Source organism: Pundamilia nyererei, unplaced genomic scaffold (assembly GCF_000239375.1).
Source record: "Pundamilia nyererei isolate P.nyererei 1_Seehausen unplaced genomic scaffold, PunNye1.0 scaffold00133, whole genome shotgun sequence".
Lineage (NCBI taxonomy): Eukaryota > Metazoa > Chordata > Actinopteri > Cichliformes > Cichlidae > Pundamilia > Pundamilia nyererei.
Window position 1 is genome coordinate 440132 of NW_005187534.1, and position 16858 is coordinate 456989.

Consider the following 16858-nt stretch of genomic DNA (forward strand, 5'->3'; position numbering starts at 1 on the left):
CTCCATTACCCGCTGGCTGCTTCCCAAACAAACACACCTGCGGCTTGGCACTTGTGCTGTACGTAACAAGTCACGTGACGTGACGCTGCGGCTGTGATTGGTTCGGCTCTGCGCTACTGAATTTGGATCGGCCGACCTTTTTTTTTTTTTTTTAAAGAGGACGAGCGGCGAGGTCTATCGCGATAGTTTAATTTCTTAAGGCTCCCGTGCTCAGACGAGGCTTCGCTGCCGCTGCAGTGTTCTCCTAAACGATAGACATCACCACTCAGACAGTAGCATGTCACACGTGCTGATGAAGAGAAGTCAAAACCAGAAGACCAGAAACTGTTTTTACAAAATTCTTTTGACAAAAAAGTTTTCAAACAGTTCCAACCTCCGTGTGTCTCTGAGCTTCTGTGCAGCATTGTCATTAAACGTGCCAAAAACAGGCATGACTGTGCTCACACGATGCACTACAAAGATGGCCTCACGATGTGAGGATGGTCACGTGACACCCGAGACTCTCGCAACGCAGCGAGCCTAAGGACGGCCTTAGCCCCAAACCAAACGCCAGAGCAGCTCAAACTGCAGTTCCTCTAGTGTCCACCGGAGGCTCCAGCAGTCAGTCCCCATCGACTCAGAATCAGAAAGGGTTTTATTGCCAAATGTTGAGCAGGTTTACAACATTAGGAAATTGCTGCGGTGCTTAGTGCAAACATACTGTCATATAACGCTTAAATAGACATAAAAATAAGAATTAAAAGTGCTAAGTAGATAGATATATACATGAGTGCAGGTGGTGATGAGTGCCAAACATGGAATGATGCAGTGAACACAGACTACCATGTTAAATACGTTTAGGGCCTGATATAGGAGAGGAGAGGTTTGAATTGAGTTGGGTCTGTGGGACACACATGTGGGTGGTTTCTTGGTGTCCCTCACTCGAGGAGGACACAGCTGTACTGCTGCAGCTAACGGACGGACCTCCTGAAATCGGCTCAGGAAGCCTCGTAACTGAGAACAGGCAGCCTTGATGCTCTCGCTGTCACAGACGTGCTTCGATACAAACTTGGGCTAAAAGGACAGAACGACGGGGCTCATGTTTTTACCTCAGAGCTTTTGATAAACAGCCCGAGCTGGTGTCGGGTAAGAAATAAATGATAATTGTAAGTATTTAACACATTAGAGTCCACTGTCCTTATTCAGATGGTTTTATTTTCATTTTTTTAACATGAAGTGAGTAACTTGAATGTTTTAGCATCTTCTTCCTTCAGCAGATTCTTGAAACGTTGAGTTTGCATGTGTGAAATTAAATCCACTTTGTTTTTCATCCTGATTTTCACGACGGCTCAAATTTTATCAGCTCGTTCAGGCCGAGTGGAAAGTTTGATGGAGTGGAGCTCAGACTGAGAGGTTAGAAAAATGTCCGTTTGATTTCGCAGAAATATTCTTTCAGCCTGTCCAGGTTCTGATTTGATTTTGATGAAACTCAGCAGAAGGAAAAAGCACCTCCGTCCATCCCTCCACCCCAGTCCCACTAATATTCTCCTGCACCACCGCCCCTGATGCCCATCTCTCTCATTACTGCATTTATTTATTGAGCGCAGGAGCTGCTGGCTCCTCCAATCAGCTCTCAGTAGTGTTTATTTAGTCTGTCGCCGCCGCTCCTCCAGCACAGGAAGTGGAGGCGCATTAAAGCTTGATTATTGATGTCTGGCCCCTCACCCTGCAGTCCATCGAGAGGGGGGCAGTATTGGGGCTGGATTATTAATGCCTTCACCCCACCTCTCCCTCCCTGCCAGCGTCCAGTGTCGTTTTACAGCGTTTTACAGCTCTCGGAGGAGCTGGAAGGTCTGTAAATCCGAGTGGAGCTGCCCGGGAGTTTCTCTCCTCAGCGAGCTGGTAGCATTAAAACTGTGACTGAAACATTTAGGCCACGTGACTGAACAACACATGTTCGGCTTTTGTTTTTCCTGTAACAGGAAGTGGGGGAAGTGCTGAAAGCTGCCATCAAATACTTAAAAAATAAAAAAAGATTTACCTGCTGACTCACAGGCCGGTCTGCTTCTGGTTGCACTGGGACAGGCCAAACTCAAATGTACAGATCCGAGCTGAAAATCCTTCTGTGGATCCACAAGGATGCCTGTGAGTGCTTTTTTTAGAACACTAAGACGACTCACAGGTTTTGTGATTCCAGCTTGATGTGTATTTGTGAAGATCTCTCCACAAACGTCCAGCGATCTGCATCGATACCAGGAGCTACAACCACAGGATCGGGTTTCCTGCCTTTAACTGGGCAGCGTGGCTGTGACTGCACATGTAGGCACAGCTGTTAACGAATCTTTGTTGTTTGAAGAAACGCCTTTTACATTTGGGTAAATGAAACCCTGACCACAGAACGCCAAAAACAAATCGTTAATCAGCCCCATTTATGGTCATTCTGACATCATCATCGTGGAGCTGAAACAAGTACAAAAGCAGCTTGAGCTCTGAAACGCTGACGTTCACGAGAGCATCCAGAACAAGCTGTCAGACAGGAAGCTACGCCAGCAATAATAAAAGTAATCAGAGTAAAACTGTGTATCCTGAGCCTCCAGCACAGATATCATTTTACTTCATAGTTTTATGGCCGAATGAAAAGTTATACCCGAAGCCGCCCTGTTCCATAAAAGCCTTTTAAAGGACTGTTTCTCCACAAGTCTTAACCCGCTGCTTGGGTTTCATCCCACCAAATTTCCCAGCATCCCCGGAGCAGCGTGACCTCAAATTCCTTCCCCTGGGGGGGCAGCTATGGCTCAGTGGTTCCCTATAAGGGCGGTTTATTCTGTACAGGTGGGACCGCCAACAATACCTCCTTTCATTCCCACCATCACGGTGAATGTTCCTCCTCCAGGACGCCGGCGTGACGTCCAGCTCGCCAGAGCAGCTACGCTACATTAACCTCTGTTAGCTGAGGAGACGAGAGAGGGAGGGGTTAGGGTGTGGGTTTGAATCCCACTGCAGGCAGCACCTTCATTTATGGAAGACCTGTTTTTGGATTTAGACGTTCTGTTTTACGGGTCTGGGGAAATCCAGAGTGAATAAATCTGCAAACATCACCTTTAACTTTGTTTTCTGGCCTTTCAAAGCTGATGAATAACAGCTGATGAGTCATAAAATGACGTGCCCACGCGAAGGTCTCTGCTCTTATCTCACCCCGTGCTTTCATTCGGTTATTCTCCTGCTTCAGATTTGAATGCTTCTCTTCCTTTGAACACATCCACAGTGTTTCGTTACTTGTGTAAAGAAAGAGATTTAATCTGGCAGCTGGTTCCCAAAGTAGGGTTGGAGGGCCCCTCCAGGGTCGCAAATCACAGAGAATAGAAGTACACAGGAGTAGTACCTGCTCAGTTTACATGTGTGCAGCTCGGTGTGCAGATTATGTACCAGCACTCACTGATGAGTTTACGTTTGAATTTTAATAATGGGCAAAAAGCATCTGTGGACGTCGGAGAGCACCTGTGCAGCTACGCAGGTGATGCAGGGATTTGAAGCCCTGGAGGCTCAAATGCAGAATTTCAGGTGAGCTGCTGAGTTTTTTCTTTCTCTGCTCTACGTGAAGCGGTTCTTCTTAAACAGTGTGTGAATGGCTGAATGTAGTGTAAAGCGCTTTGGAGTCCTTAGGGACTGAGTAAAAGCGCTATACAAATGCAGGCCATTTACCATTTTAAACACTGGTTTTACCTGCGCACACTTCCTGTCATGTGATTAAGACCTCTGTGCTGATTGGTGCTTGGAGCTCAGCTGCTCTTTTCACAGATGGTTGTTACTGTTTTTTCTCGTGTCGATGAATATTCATGCTCAGAGTCGTGGGAGTGCTGTGAGGACGTCCTAATGTGGCTGTAGCCCAGAGTTCCTGTGTGTGGATTGGTTACCTGAGTGGTTGGTTCTTCTGAACCATGTGCTGCTCAAAGGCGTCGCTGTGCAGACGAACCTGAGTGGACAGACTGTTTGTAGCCGGCAGCGGCTGCTGGAGGGTTTTGTGCTGTAAGTTCAGCCTGTTTACTGTAAACAGCTGAGGAGGATGAGGAGGATGAGGAGGCCGCCGCAGCCCGAGTCTGAGCCGATTATCTCGGCCTGCAGTGGGTTGGTAGTTTGATATCTGCTGGTATGAGCGCCATGCTGAAGAAAGGCGTTTGTTGTTGACTGCAGCAGAGCGAGGAGTTGGAGACGAGTCTGAACACGATGAGGAAGAGGAGGAGGAGTGAAAGTTCACCCGCAGCGTTTGTGAACTGCGTCTGAGGCTCTTCCTGCGAGGTGACAGATTCAGTCGTTTGTCTCTCTGGCGTCTTGGTCTCCACGGCGACTTTGTGTGTTTTTGTGCGTTTCAGTTGTGATAACAGCCGTGGGTGTTTTCAAAGGGAAGTGGACGTGTCAGGCGATTACCGGCTGGGGGAGGCGTGCTTCCTGTGCCGAGGGGGTCGCAGCAGATGGTCTGTCCCGAGCCTGCCTCGACTTGCCCGCCCCGTCTGACGGCGTTATCGCCGCACGCCGTCGGCTTTAAATGGAGCGAAGAGCCGCAAACAAACTGGAGGTTTTGTTGTGACGAAGAGGTGAAGAATTTTTCACTCTGCGATATCGACTCAGAGACGCCCACACACACACACACACACACACCTTTAGTAAATCCTGAGTGTGAATGTTCGGGCAGGGCGGGACTGGAGGGTAAAAAGATGTCGTCTCTCTAACACACGTCCAGTTTTGTTTTCGTTCGTGTCCAGAACATCGTGGATCAGCTTTAGGTGGAACTAACTCGCTAACTTCCTGCTAAACGTTGTAATTCTGTTAAAGTGGAATTAGCACATAGTTTACCTCCGTTGCCTCGCAGCATAAAACCTAATAACAGATTGACCAATCACAGCACAGCTCCTGTGTCCCACCAACACAGAGGTTTATTGGATGGATTCAGCTTGTTTTCAGTTTTAAAGATTTGTTTATGACTTTATTGCAGTTATGAAAATGGGTGTACTTCAGACTGTGTCGTGGGGTTGACTTGGGTGGGTGGCTGTGGGAGTGTGAGGAGCCAAAACCCCCCAAATCAATAATTCAGTGATGATAAATAATGTTAAGCATTATTTAATTAAATGGGTCATGAGTCACATTGGCAGCTTCAGCCTTCCATACATGATGACACATTCTGCTGTTTGTGTAGACAAACAGCAGAATGTGTCTAAATGTGCTTTCTTGCATTAATGTTTAGTAAATATTAAACCGTTCAGCGATGCCTGTCCTCGGATTTGAAGCCGTGTTTGTCGTGTACGCTCGACCCGCCCTGGGCGCCGTCCCGTGTGTGCGTCTTTGTTCTCCGTCTCTCTGGAGATGTGTGAAAAGTGGGTCACAGGTCGGACCCGTTTGAGGCCCGAGGGCAAATGAAAAGTGACAGACACCGGCCACGCATCGCCGCTAATTCCCTCGCACACCCCTCTGGCCCTCTCTCGGCGCCCACTAATTGCGACGTTACGTTATTAGAGCTGCGCAGGACCCGAGCGTCGTTAATTGCAGAACATCCCCGGACAAATGGTCGGGTAGTTAGTCGGGCCCTGGAGGCCAGCGCCGGGCAGCCAGGGTCACTAGGTCACGGCACGCTGAGGAGCATGCTCTCATCATCATCATCATCATCGCTCTCATGTGAGCAGGTGATTCTAATGTTTTGGCCCAAACTGTTGGTGTGTGCGTGCGTGCGTGTGTGGAAGTGTTTTGGAAACGCACCTTTTTTTGAAAGAAGTGTTATTAAAGTTAATAACTACAACGCTGCAGAAACAGAAAGCTGCTGAAGCCGCTCGTTTCGTACAGGATCAACTGAGGGGCTGCGTCGAGGCCCAGGATCAGATAAAGGAGGATTATTTTCACCGGAGAATCATGCAAAGCTGCCGTAGGAGAGCAGGGAGGAAAGCTCTGGAGCTGGAAGAGCGCAGAAATGTTTCCTCTGAGAATCGTGAGCAGCTACAGTGTTCGAACACCAGAGAGATGAATAATGAAACTAATTGTAATAAAAGAGGGTTGTCTGTAGTGCTCTCTCGCCCTGTGACAGCTGGGATGGATCTGAGGCTTTCCTGATCAGCTGATGTTGAAGTCTTACTGAATCCCCTATCTCTCTCTCTCTCTCTCTCTCTCTTCTTCAGGGTTTTGGACCCACAGAGCCTGTGAGACCCAGGAGGACCTGTTTTTGTGATATTGCCCTTCACCCCATTACCTCCACCCTCCCCTTGCCTCTATCTGGAGCTCCTCCCTGCTCCTCAGACTCCTGCCGTAGAACAATAACACTATCTTCTCCACGCCCAGACCGGCACATCAGAAGGTCTTGTTGACGGTGTGGGACCCAGTCGGGTTGGTCCGGGCCTGCTGCAGGATGCCAGGTCTACCGGTCTGCGTGGCGGCGACGGCCGTCGCTCTGCTGCTGTCCCTCAGAACTGACGGTAAGATGTTTAAAAGCTGGTTGGAGTGAGCAGCTGTGCCAGTGTTTGTTTTTCAGTGTCACAGAAACACAACGGACAGAGATGATGGTGACCGTCATCAGAACCAGCACCAGGCAGCGTGTTTCTCACAGGGTCAGACTTAGAAACAGGAAGTGAAAGGCCACATGTTTAAGGCTTCATATGTCAGCTACATGATCCAGTTATTAGTGGACAAACCTGTGCTTTTATTCTGAAAGTTTAGCTGCTGTTAATCACTGAGCTTGGGCTCTTCCTGCTTCACGTTTTGTTGCCAGTGACCTCATCAGGCTGCGGTTTGGTGACAGCTTCCTGTCTCCCGGTCACATGGACTCCACCTGAGCTCCATCTTTCTTTCTTTTTTATTAATCGTTTCTCGTGTCTTCTGTGTGATTGCGATGGTCCCAGTTAGTGTCGCTGGGCTCAGACGTGTCCTCTCTGACCCACGAGCTGCTCGGTTACTCATTAACCCTTCAGTTTGTCCTCGGCAGATAAGCGCTACTTCAGGCGACGTTGGCATACAGAGTCGCCGTGGGGCTCGTCTGTAAGCGGCGCTCCCCTCCCTGTGCACACAGCAGCCTTTTGTTTAAGCTGTTTTTAAGTGTCGGCCGACCGATAAGGACAGAAACAGAAATGTCACGCCGCTCCTCCTGCTTCCGATAAAATATTCCCAGCAGCTTCTTCCCGCACATTGAATTCGGCATCTGTGGGTTATTCACAGGGGAGACTTTTCCAGATCGATGGCAGCCGACGTCTGCTCGATGTTTGCAGGTGGAGACGAGCTTCACTGAAGCTGCTGTTTGGATCCTTTTAAATGTATTATAATCATAAACATGCATTTAAACCGCTTTAACCTGACAGCTGATGAAGACACATGTAGTCCCTGAGATGTGCCGTCTGCACGCTGCTTTGGGCTGAGGAAGTAAGAAAAGGTACAGAAAATATCGATCGCTGTGTGGAAGTAACTTTACTGTAAACTGTGGGGGAAAAGAAACAGACAGGCGTTAATAAAAAGGCTGTAAAACCGATGAAAATGCCGTAAAAGTTCCGACTTTATGGCCGGGTTCTTTGGCATTTCCACATTTTCCTTCCTGTGGCCCACATTGGACCCTTTGTAAGGCCGGTTGTGGCCCGTGGGCCTTATGTTTGAGTCCTTTGTTCTGTAACTTTGGCTCAATATGAAAGAAATCACTGACGTGATTCTTGAGCGTCAGTTTGAGGGGCCACAGAGTCGGCGTCTCCTCCTGACCGAGTCTCAGGGCGGAGGAGGCGTTCAAGCTTGGCGTGGATCTGAGTTAGAGGATGTGAGAGAGGTCGTCCCCTCCCTCGCCACTCTCTGACCTCCAAACACCCAGAGTCCGCTGATAAGAGCCGGCTGTAATCTCAGGAAGGGAGCGACTCTCCGCCGTCTTATCAAACTGTTTTTCCATCCACCTTCTCGCCTGCTGACTCTGCCTTCACTCCGTCAGGAAGCCACTTGTGTCTGTGACGTTTACAAAGTGACGGCGAGGTGGAGCTGACGTGTTAACGTCACTGCTCTGACTCAGAGAGCTGCTCATTGGCTGACGAGCCTCCGTCTGAGTGTCTGTAAATTTACCAAAAACGCCGTCTTCAGTCTGAGCCCATAAACCATCAGGAAAGAGTCGAGGTCGGACACAGGGACGACTTCCTGGGCGCCACAGCTAGCGCCCCCTGGTGGCCAGGTGAAAAGCTCGTCGTGTTCAAACGGAGACTGCGTCCACCTTTAATACTGTGTGTGCGTTTGTTCAATGACGAGTTTTTACTAATCAGTCAGGATCTTTCAATAAGTACCTTGTACACCTGCGACAGGTGAGCTGAGACACGCTGGGCAGTGAAATGTGTCATAGATGCTCTGCTGTCCCGAGCTCGTGTCCCCGTGTCCGTGACGATTCGCTGTGACATCATCATACCTGAGTTAGCTGCTCACACACACCTGTGACTTTAAAGACACTGGATGTGAAAATAAGTTCATAGTAATATTTGAGCCGTTGTTCTGAGGAGAAAGCGGATCTATTTTCTTCACAGCGAGGGCTGGAGCGGCGCTCTGAGCCCCTCCCCTCCCTGCAGGAAGCTGTTGAACTGATTGTTGCCGCTCTCACTTCCTCTCTGCACATTAACCGTTTCCTGTACGAGCTGTTGGCGGCGCTGCACTCTCCAAACAGCCATTGTTCTCCGGAAATATCCGTCAATCTCTCCGGATACTTATTCACCCTTGGAAGCGGTGTTTGTTTCCTCTCTGCGGACCCTGCCGTGGCGGCGGCGGCATACTTCGTATTTTATTTTGGAGGGCAGAGTCAGCTGAATGTTGGGGGCGGGGCTTCTCTCTAAAGCAGCATAAACACAGGTAATCACAGCACATTCTCCCACCTGCTGTCAGGCTGTGGCTCAGTCATTCGTTCATCTGATCTTTGAGTTATGATAAAGGTCACTGCCGTCTGTTGGCCATCTTTATCCCGAGGATGTTGAAGAAACCAAAGATGAGCCTGTGGATGGGCGGGTCAAGTCCATGGTTGTCTTTCATTGGCCAGCAGATTTCCTGATGAGACGGCGAGCTGCAGGGTCCAAACCAGCTGCTCCCCCGGGGCTGACGGGCCATCACACTCGCCGTTGTCCTCGGAGACGTGCCGTGTGCACTGCGAGCTGCTGTGCCGCTGGAAGGCGTGATGGGCGGTTTCACACTGATGGGCGGAGCTGCTGCTGAGGAGAGACTTTGTTTGCTTCTAGTTTTGACTTCCTCTCCTCCGTCAGCGCTGTCAGTCAGGCGAGGCCCCGCCCTCTCAGCAGTGGTTGACTTGGTACAGAGCTGTGGTGACATCACAGTGAATCCACAAACCTCCTGCAGCACGACGCCGCGGCTGTTGGGAGCAGCTCCTCGCGCTCTTCCTGCTGCGTCCGTGTTTCCGTGTTAACTCCTCCTCAGACTCCTCGCGTCCTCTCCACGGCGCTGCTCGTTGTAGGGTTATAACGAGGTTGTTAATTAGCTCGCTGGGAAGCTTTTCAGCTGCTCTCTGTCACCTTGGCAACACGAATGCATAAACATCCCCGGCAGGAAGTTGGTGAGGAGGAGGAAGGGAGGGAGGCGGTGCTCGACGGGCTCGCGTTGTAAAAGTGGAGACAAACAAAGGAGGAGCCGAGTGAGAGGATCCACATGGTTTAGATCAAAGGGTTATATTCCCGTTTCTATGGTTTCACGGGAATATTTTCCTTACAGGAGACAAACTGTCACCACTGAGAATGAAGGAAAGATGGAGGCCTCCACCTTCAGACAGCACTCAGGTCACAGTGATGCCCACAGGAGGCAGCCGGGACACAGGAAACCATGTTTCATGACGAGTCCACAGTGGGAATAAGGACGAAGAGATTATAAATAAAATAACACGTGGAGTTAGAGCATAAATGAGGAGTCGTGTGTTTCTGCTCAATATTCAAACGGTCACAGCTGATGTTTAAAACAAGTGTGAGATTAAAATCAATCAAACCTTAAAGCTGTTTATTGTAAATAAGTTAAGAGCTGATGTTGGCGTGACGGCGAGCAGAGCGGGATTAGGACATAATGTGGGAGCTCAGGTGTGTGGTGGGCAGGTAACTGTGACTCAGCACAGGCAGTAATTAAAGACTCGTGTGTTTGATTACAGACTGCAGACGGTTCAGTGTGTGAATTATAAAGCTGAGCTTTTTCACCCAGAAGGTTAAAAATAATTTAAGTTAAAAATCTAAAAGCTGGAAATCATCTGACAGAAATCAGTGAGCAGACTGATGCGACTGCAGCTCATCTCAGCTTTCAAACAACCGTCTCCATCATTTAAAGTCTTTTTTTTTTTTCTGCTGAAAAAAAAATCGGCGAGCAGTGATGTCATCATTGTCTAGACCTGAAGGCCCTCATGAACCGCCCCCTCGGGCCTCTGATTGGGTGAAAGGCATTGACGGGTGGAGCCTCTGCTCTGCCTCTGTCCACATGTGTGCTTAATAATTGTGCCGGCCGCCGGAGTGGAGACTGAGGTCTGGCAGAGAGGACGCTGGGTAATCTGACTCCCCTTGCGTGCTCTTAAAGTGGCAGCGCGGCTTGAGGGCGGAGCACGGTTGGAGCAGCCGGTGTGGTCCGAACAGAAACAGCGACATTAGGCCGCCTCGACGGCGAGCCTTGCAGGAGGAGGAACGTCCAAACATGTGAGAGCGAGAGAGGCGTTCCCCAAAGAAAACGAACAGGAAGTAAGTGATGACATGTGCTGCAAGGCGTCGCAGACGCACGCTTTCACAACTTCAGATAATAAAAACAGGAAACAGACGATGACTGAAGAGCTGAGAGAGACGATCCAGCTGTTCTGCATCCAGGTGTTTGTTTTACCCCGTCACATGATCGCATGATCACATGATCAGTTTCTTTGAGGTGATTTTGCTCAGGATGAACTTTTGTGTTGCTCTCGGAGGGAAACGGAAACGATCAGCACATGAAAGCTGTGATTCGGTAACAGCGACTCTCCGGGGAGGGCGGGACTGGAGGTGAGCTACCAGCAGGTAGTTCATGTCCAGGCATGACGGCGTGCACGTCCACATGCCGTCTTTACTCTGAGGAAGGAAGGAAGGTGACGAGGTGTTTGAAAGCGATCTGAAAGACAAATACAGGAGGAGGAGGAGTAACGTGAAGGAGAGCGGTGGCGTCAGCGCAGAAGGAGGCGCGGGGATTAGAGGAGGACTGAGATAAAGAGCAGACAGCTGATAAGAACCATCGTCCCCGTCTCTGCCTTTGATCCTCTCTCTGAAGGCGAGCCGCCGCTCGCGCCCATAAAAACCGTCAAACTTTATTTCTGCTCGGCGATCTCCGACCCGCCGTCTTGTTTGCTGTGGTCCTTATACGGAGCCGTCCTGCTCCTGCTGTCGTCAGCTGATGGAGGAGAATGTTTCACCTCCTGCAGGAGTCACTCCGAGCTGCTCTCAGCCGTCACCAAAGACTAAAAAATGTTTTAACTTCTGTTTGTTTCGTGTCCAGCCGCAGGTCAGAACCCGGACCACGTCCTGCAGGGGACGGGGGTGAAACCCGAGGCCCGGCGCCCTGGCGACAGCCCCACCATCGCACCTGAGGACCTCCCTCGATCCCTCAGCTGCTACTGCTCGGGTCACTGCCCGGACGACGCCATCAACTACACCTGCCAGTGAGTAGAAGCAGCGCAGTAGAGTCTGTCACTGCTGAGTAGAGTCCTCGTTGCTCCATTATGATGATGATGTCTGTCTTCAGGACGAACGGTCAGTGTTTCGCCATCATCGAGCAGGACGAGCATGGAGATGTGCAGCTCACCTCCGGCTGCATGAAGTATGAAGGCTCTCACTTCCAGTGCAAGGTGAGCCGGTCTGTGTGGGCGTGTCTGTCACTTTTCTCGCCTCTGTGTCTCCTCCCTCCTGACCTGCTGTTGTGATTGGCTCCGTTTGCTCGGCAGGACTCCCCCAACGCTCAGACCAGGAGGACCATCGAGTGCTGCAACACAGACCTGTGCAACAGAGACCTGCAGCCCACGCTGCCCCCGCTGGCCCCCACCGGTAACGTGGAACACAGATGCAGGTGTGAAGCAGGTGAGCTAGTGAAGCCGCACAGGCGACTAATGTGTGTGTGTGTGTGTGTGTGTGTGTGTGTGTGCGTGTGCGCGCGCAGAACGAAGCCCCCACTGGCTGGCCTTCCTGATCTCCATGACGGTCTGCTGCTGCACGCTGATCTGCATCACCGTGGTTTACTACTACAGGTAAGAGCTCACCTGGCAGCGACCGGCACACCTTCGAATCAGCAGAGACTGTTGGACCTGCTGCTGTCGGCGGGGAGAGGCGGCGATGCAGACTTCCGTTTAGTTGGAACGCAGACGTGTCTGTAGCTCATTGGCTTTCACTTCCTGTTGATGTCTGATATGACGATAGCCGTGCATAAATCACCTGACGTGGGCTGGTGTAGTGAATTCTTACTGCTCGTAATGATCAGTCACTAAATGGTTCAACCAGCACACAACACACACTAACACATCCAAGGCAATAATGAAGTAACTAACAGCAACATCAGGAAATCACATGTGAAATGAATACGAGTAAAATCAAAATAATGTGACTGAAAGTGAGCAGAAAGCAAAACTGCAAATATTTCATGTCAAATTTGAGCCTAAAAAAAAAAGACGTCAAGTTAAAGAGAAAGTGCTCCTTAGCTTTTATTTTGGAGTCATTCTCAGAGTAAAACTGACGACTTCCTGTTTACATTTTCTTCACTTTTACCTGTAGTAAACACACACAGACATTGTTATTATGCTCACTTTGGACCCTTTTGTAAAACTGTTGATGAATCAAACTGAGGTGTGTGTGTGTGTGTGTGTGCGCGTGCGCGTGTGTGTGCGCAGGTATAAGTTTAAGAGCGACCGGCAGCGGTATCATAAGAACCATAAGGACCAGGAGCACGATGTCTTCATCCGGGAGGGCGAGTCACTCAGAGACCTCATTCATCAGTCTCAGAGCTCAGGCAGCGGCTCAGGGCTCCCCCTGCTGGTAGGAGCTACAAACACGCCTGCTTAGAATTTATTTTTGTTTCTTTGAGTTTTATTTTATCTGGTAGTTTCAGTTTGATTACAAGTGAAGGTTGTTTCACCTGTGATGTCATCGCTGTCATTGATAAAAACAGCGACGCTGGCTGCGGCGGAGGACGCTCGAGGGTCAAAGAAGAGGCTCACACACTAATACAGAGCTTTGTTTTTAAAACGGGTCAAAGGTCACAGACCACGTTAACGACCAGGAAACTCGGAGCGCCCTTCTGAAACTTCCTTTCTGCGTCCTCAGGTGCAGCGGACCATCGCCAAGCAGATCCAGATGGTACGTCAGATAGGAAAGGGGCGGTACGGCGAGGTGTGGCTGGGCCGCTGGAGGGGAGAGAAGGTCGCCGTAAAAGTCTTCTTCACCCGAGAGGAAGCCAGCTGGTTCAGGGAGACGGAGATCTACCAGACGGTCCTGATGAGGCACGAGAACATCCTCGGTAGGCTCGTGCGCCAAACACGCCCGCGTTTTCACGAAGTTACGGTGCAGGTCATGTGACCCGCGGTAAGCGAGTCGTGGGTTCTGAGCAGCTTTATGATGCCGTCCGAGCCCGAGGACTCAGAGCGCTCAACACGCCAATTTTGATTATGCACGGCGCCGCTGCCCAGCAGAAACAGCTGAACGATTATTTCAGCTTCATGAAAGTTCAGAGTGTCGGAGGAGAGAGACCGCGTTAACCACGGGCCAATAAGAAATGGTCTCCGGGTGCCTGAGGCGAATATAAAGTAAATAATGTCAGGTGGATGTTTTTACCTTCCTCCTCTGCAGGCTTCATCGCGGCGGACATTAAGGGCACGGGCGCCTTCACGCAGCTCTTCCTCATCACAGACTACCACGAGAATGGCTCGCTGTACGACTTCCTGAAGCTGACCACGCTGGACACGCAGGCGCTGCTGCGGCTCGCCTACTCGGCCGCCTGCGGCCTCTGCCACCTGCACACGGAGATCTACGGCACGCAGGGCAAGCCGGCCATCGCCCACCGCGACCTGAAGAGCAAGAACATCCTGATCAAGAAGAACGGCACCTGCTGCATCGCCGACCTCGGCCTCGCCGTCAAGTTCAACAGGTTCGCGTTTGCTCCGTGGTGCATTCTCAGGCTGTTCTGGCCTCAGCTGACCTAACCTCTCGTTGTGTTGCCATAGTGACACGAACGAAGTGGACATCCCCCTGAGCACCCGGGTGGGGACGAGACGCTACATGGCCCCCGAGGTCCTCGACGAGAGCCTCAACAAGAACCACTTCCAGGCCTACATCATGGCTGACATGTACAGCTTCGGACTCATCGTCTGGGAGATGACCCGACGCTGCGTCACCGGGGGTACGCACAAACAAACGCACACTCACACACACCAGAAGAAGAACGTCAGCCGCTGTTGGGCGCGTCAGCCGCTCTGACGTTAATACAGGTGTTGTTTCCTGTGCAGGTATCGTGGAGGACTACCAGCTGCCGTACTACGACACGGTGCCCTCTGACCCCTCGTATGAGGACATGCTGGAGGTGGTGTGTGTTAAGGGCCTGCGGCCGACAGTGTCTAACCGCTGGAACAGCGACGAGGTGAGGCTTGGACTACTTCCTGTCTGCTTTGTCTCTCTCCCGACTGTCGAGGATGTTTGTTTTATTCCAGCCTGATGGGAAAGTTCGAGCTTTTGATTCAAAACAGCAGCCAATACCGGGACTACTTCCTATCTGACCTAACCACCAACGTATTCCTCCGCTGACCTGTCGCCGGTCTCTTTCTGCCATCCTCATGTCTGAACTGTGTGTGCGGATAAATACGTTGGCGATGCGGTCAGACAGGAAGTGTTCCCGTGCCGGCGGCAGAGAGTTGGGTGTCACAATGATGGTGTCAGAGCGGCTGTGTTCTCGTGACTTCCTGTTCGTCCTTTAACGGCGTGTTTGTGTCCGCAGTGCCTCCGGGCCATGCTGAAGCTGATGTCAGAGTGCTGGGCTCATAACCCCGCCTCCCGCCTCACCATTCTCAGAGTGAAGAAGACGCTCGCCAAGATGGTGGAGTCCCAGGACATCAAGATCTGACCCCACCCTCCTCCAGACTCACCACAACCTCCACCCCAGACCGCCTCTTCATCAGGGGGATGAAGGGGAGGAGCTAAAAGAGCAAAGGACCCATCTCAGGGCTGAACTGTGTCTCCTCCTCTTCCTCCTCCTCTCTCTGCGCCGAGTGACGCTTTCTGTGAAAGCCAAACAAAAGATACAGATGACTTCCTGTGGAGGGGCGAGGAGGGGGGGGCGGCGCTTTCATTCCTCATGAATGAACTGAGATTTTTTTTATTTTTTTTTATTTGAGGACCCACCTCGCCGAGCTTCCTCCACCTCCGCCTGTTTGAAAATGTTTTCTTTGTTTCTCTTCAGGACTGAGTTCTCCTGCCATATTAAGATATCATCTCCACGCTTAGTTGAATATAAGCAGAATAAGGTACTATAATAACATGTGAATTTAAATGTGTAAATAAACGTTATCTTTAGATGCCGTGCCTGCTCGTGAGAGGAGTTCAAACCAGAACACTATGCTGCAGTGGTGTTGACGTCCGGCCGACTCCTCGGAGACGCCGGCGGGAGGTCGCGGGGTCAGCACGGAGACGTCTGCCGTCCTGTTCGTCTGTCTGTCTGATGAAATTTAAAAAAACAAAACAAAGTGGCGCCAAACCTGAAGAAGACGTTCACGAAAATCTCAGCGACGTAACCGCTTTGAAAGGAGACTTATTCTGCTCAGAGTGGCTTAGTATGATTAACCTTTTGAAATAGTACTCTTTTGTCTCACACAGCTCACTGTCTTCTGATTGGCCACCTTCTGGAAGCCAGCAGAGGGGCAGTACCTTATGTTCGAGAGTTCCTCCACCTCTTGCTGACGTAGATGAACTGTAAATCTGGCTTATTTTATTTTTAAAGTAATCCGGTTTTATGGGATATTTGCCCTTTTTAAGGCCCACCTCCCAAAGCCTGACTTTATTCTGATTAGCCAGGTTCTGGAAGACTGCCGAGGGGTCGCTTTATCACTCCTTTTTAAAGCAGTGTAATAAATTTGACTGCAGCTCGTCTGCAGGGCAATTGTGAGCCATCGGGGTTGAATTATATTTAAGACTTTGATTTCATTGACTCTGGACCAACCCTAGCGCGGCCCCTGTGGATGAGGAAGTCTACAGAGGGGGGCGTTGTTGAGGTTTGGACTCAACAAGACATGGATTATTTTTACATAAGTTTATGTCATCATATGAAACTGCATACAGTCAAGTTGGTCGTTATGTGAGTCAGAAAGTAAGAAAGCAGAACAGGTCCCCTTCGAGCTGATTGGCTTATTGCTGGTGAGTTTTCTTTAATCATTAGGAATATTTGGGAAACTGGTTCCGGATGTTTTTAGCCTAGCTTAGCACAAAGACTGGAACCTCGCCTCATCAACTCTGTGTGTTTATAGGGTTTCTCGGACACGTAGAAATTAAACTGTAAGAATTGCTGTTTTAGCAGCGGTGCCACTAAGCTAACAGTTTGTGCTAAGCTAGGCTACGGTCGCTGTCAGTGGTTTCGTGTCGGCGGCAGTGGGTTCGCATGTTGGCTGCTCGTGAATGAGGCTAACGTTCGTACAGCAGCTATTTAAGCAGTAACCTTAGTGTGTCTGTAATTAAAGCTCAGTATAGAAATAATCTTGAATATGTAAAAGTCTTTTTGTTTCCTGCTGTTGGTGTTTTGTACAGCATCTGGTATGGTGCCTTATGAGTTTACCAACGAAATGAAAACTCTATATACAGTCTGTCCAATGTACCGATTTTTAAATAAATACTCTTATTTTAGTACACAAAGCCACAGCGTCGCTCTGCTT

The 16858-nt window shown here is 50.2% G+C and overlaps 1 protein-coding gene across 3 annotated transcripts in view; it reads left to right on the forward strand.

The window, feature by feature from the left end:
* Positions 1-16838, forward strand: part of bmpr1aa (bone morphogenetic protein receptor, type IAa) — a 40604-nt gene extending 23766 nt beyond the window's left edge. Inside the window, exons 3-15 of one of the 3 annotated variants that reach the window (XM_005743558.2) lie at positions 4171-4275; positions 4380-4571; positions 6141-6434; positions 11458-11620; positions 11704-11806; positions 11903-12002; positions 12115-12202; positions 12839-12983; positions 13272-13464; positions 13794-14091; positions 14168-14343; positions 14450-14580; positions 14935-16838. In XM_005743558.2, the coding sequence (XP_005743615.1) occupies positions 6368-6434; positions 11458-11620; positions 11704-11806; positions 11903-12002; positions 12115-12202; positions 12839-12983; positions 13272-13464; positions 13794-14091; positions 14168-14343; positions 14450-14580; positions 14935-15060 (1590 nt within the window). In that variant the 5' untranslated portion in view covers positions 4171-4275; positions 4380-4571; positions 6141-6367 and the 3' untranslated portion in view covers positions 15061-16838. Of the gene's footprint in view, positions 1-4170; positions 4572-6140; positions 6435-11457; positions 11621-11703; positions 11807-11902; positions 12003-12114; positions 12203-12838; positions 12984-13271; positions 13465-13793; positions 14092-14167; positions 14344-14449; positions 14581-14934 lie in introns of all 3 variants that reach the window. The other 2 variants (XM_013913470.1, XM_005743557.2) reach the window with 2 other exon arrangements.
* Positions 16839-16858: the final 20 nt, after the last annotated feature.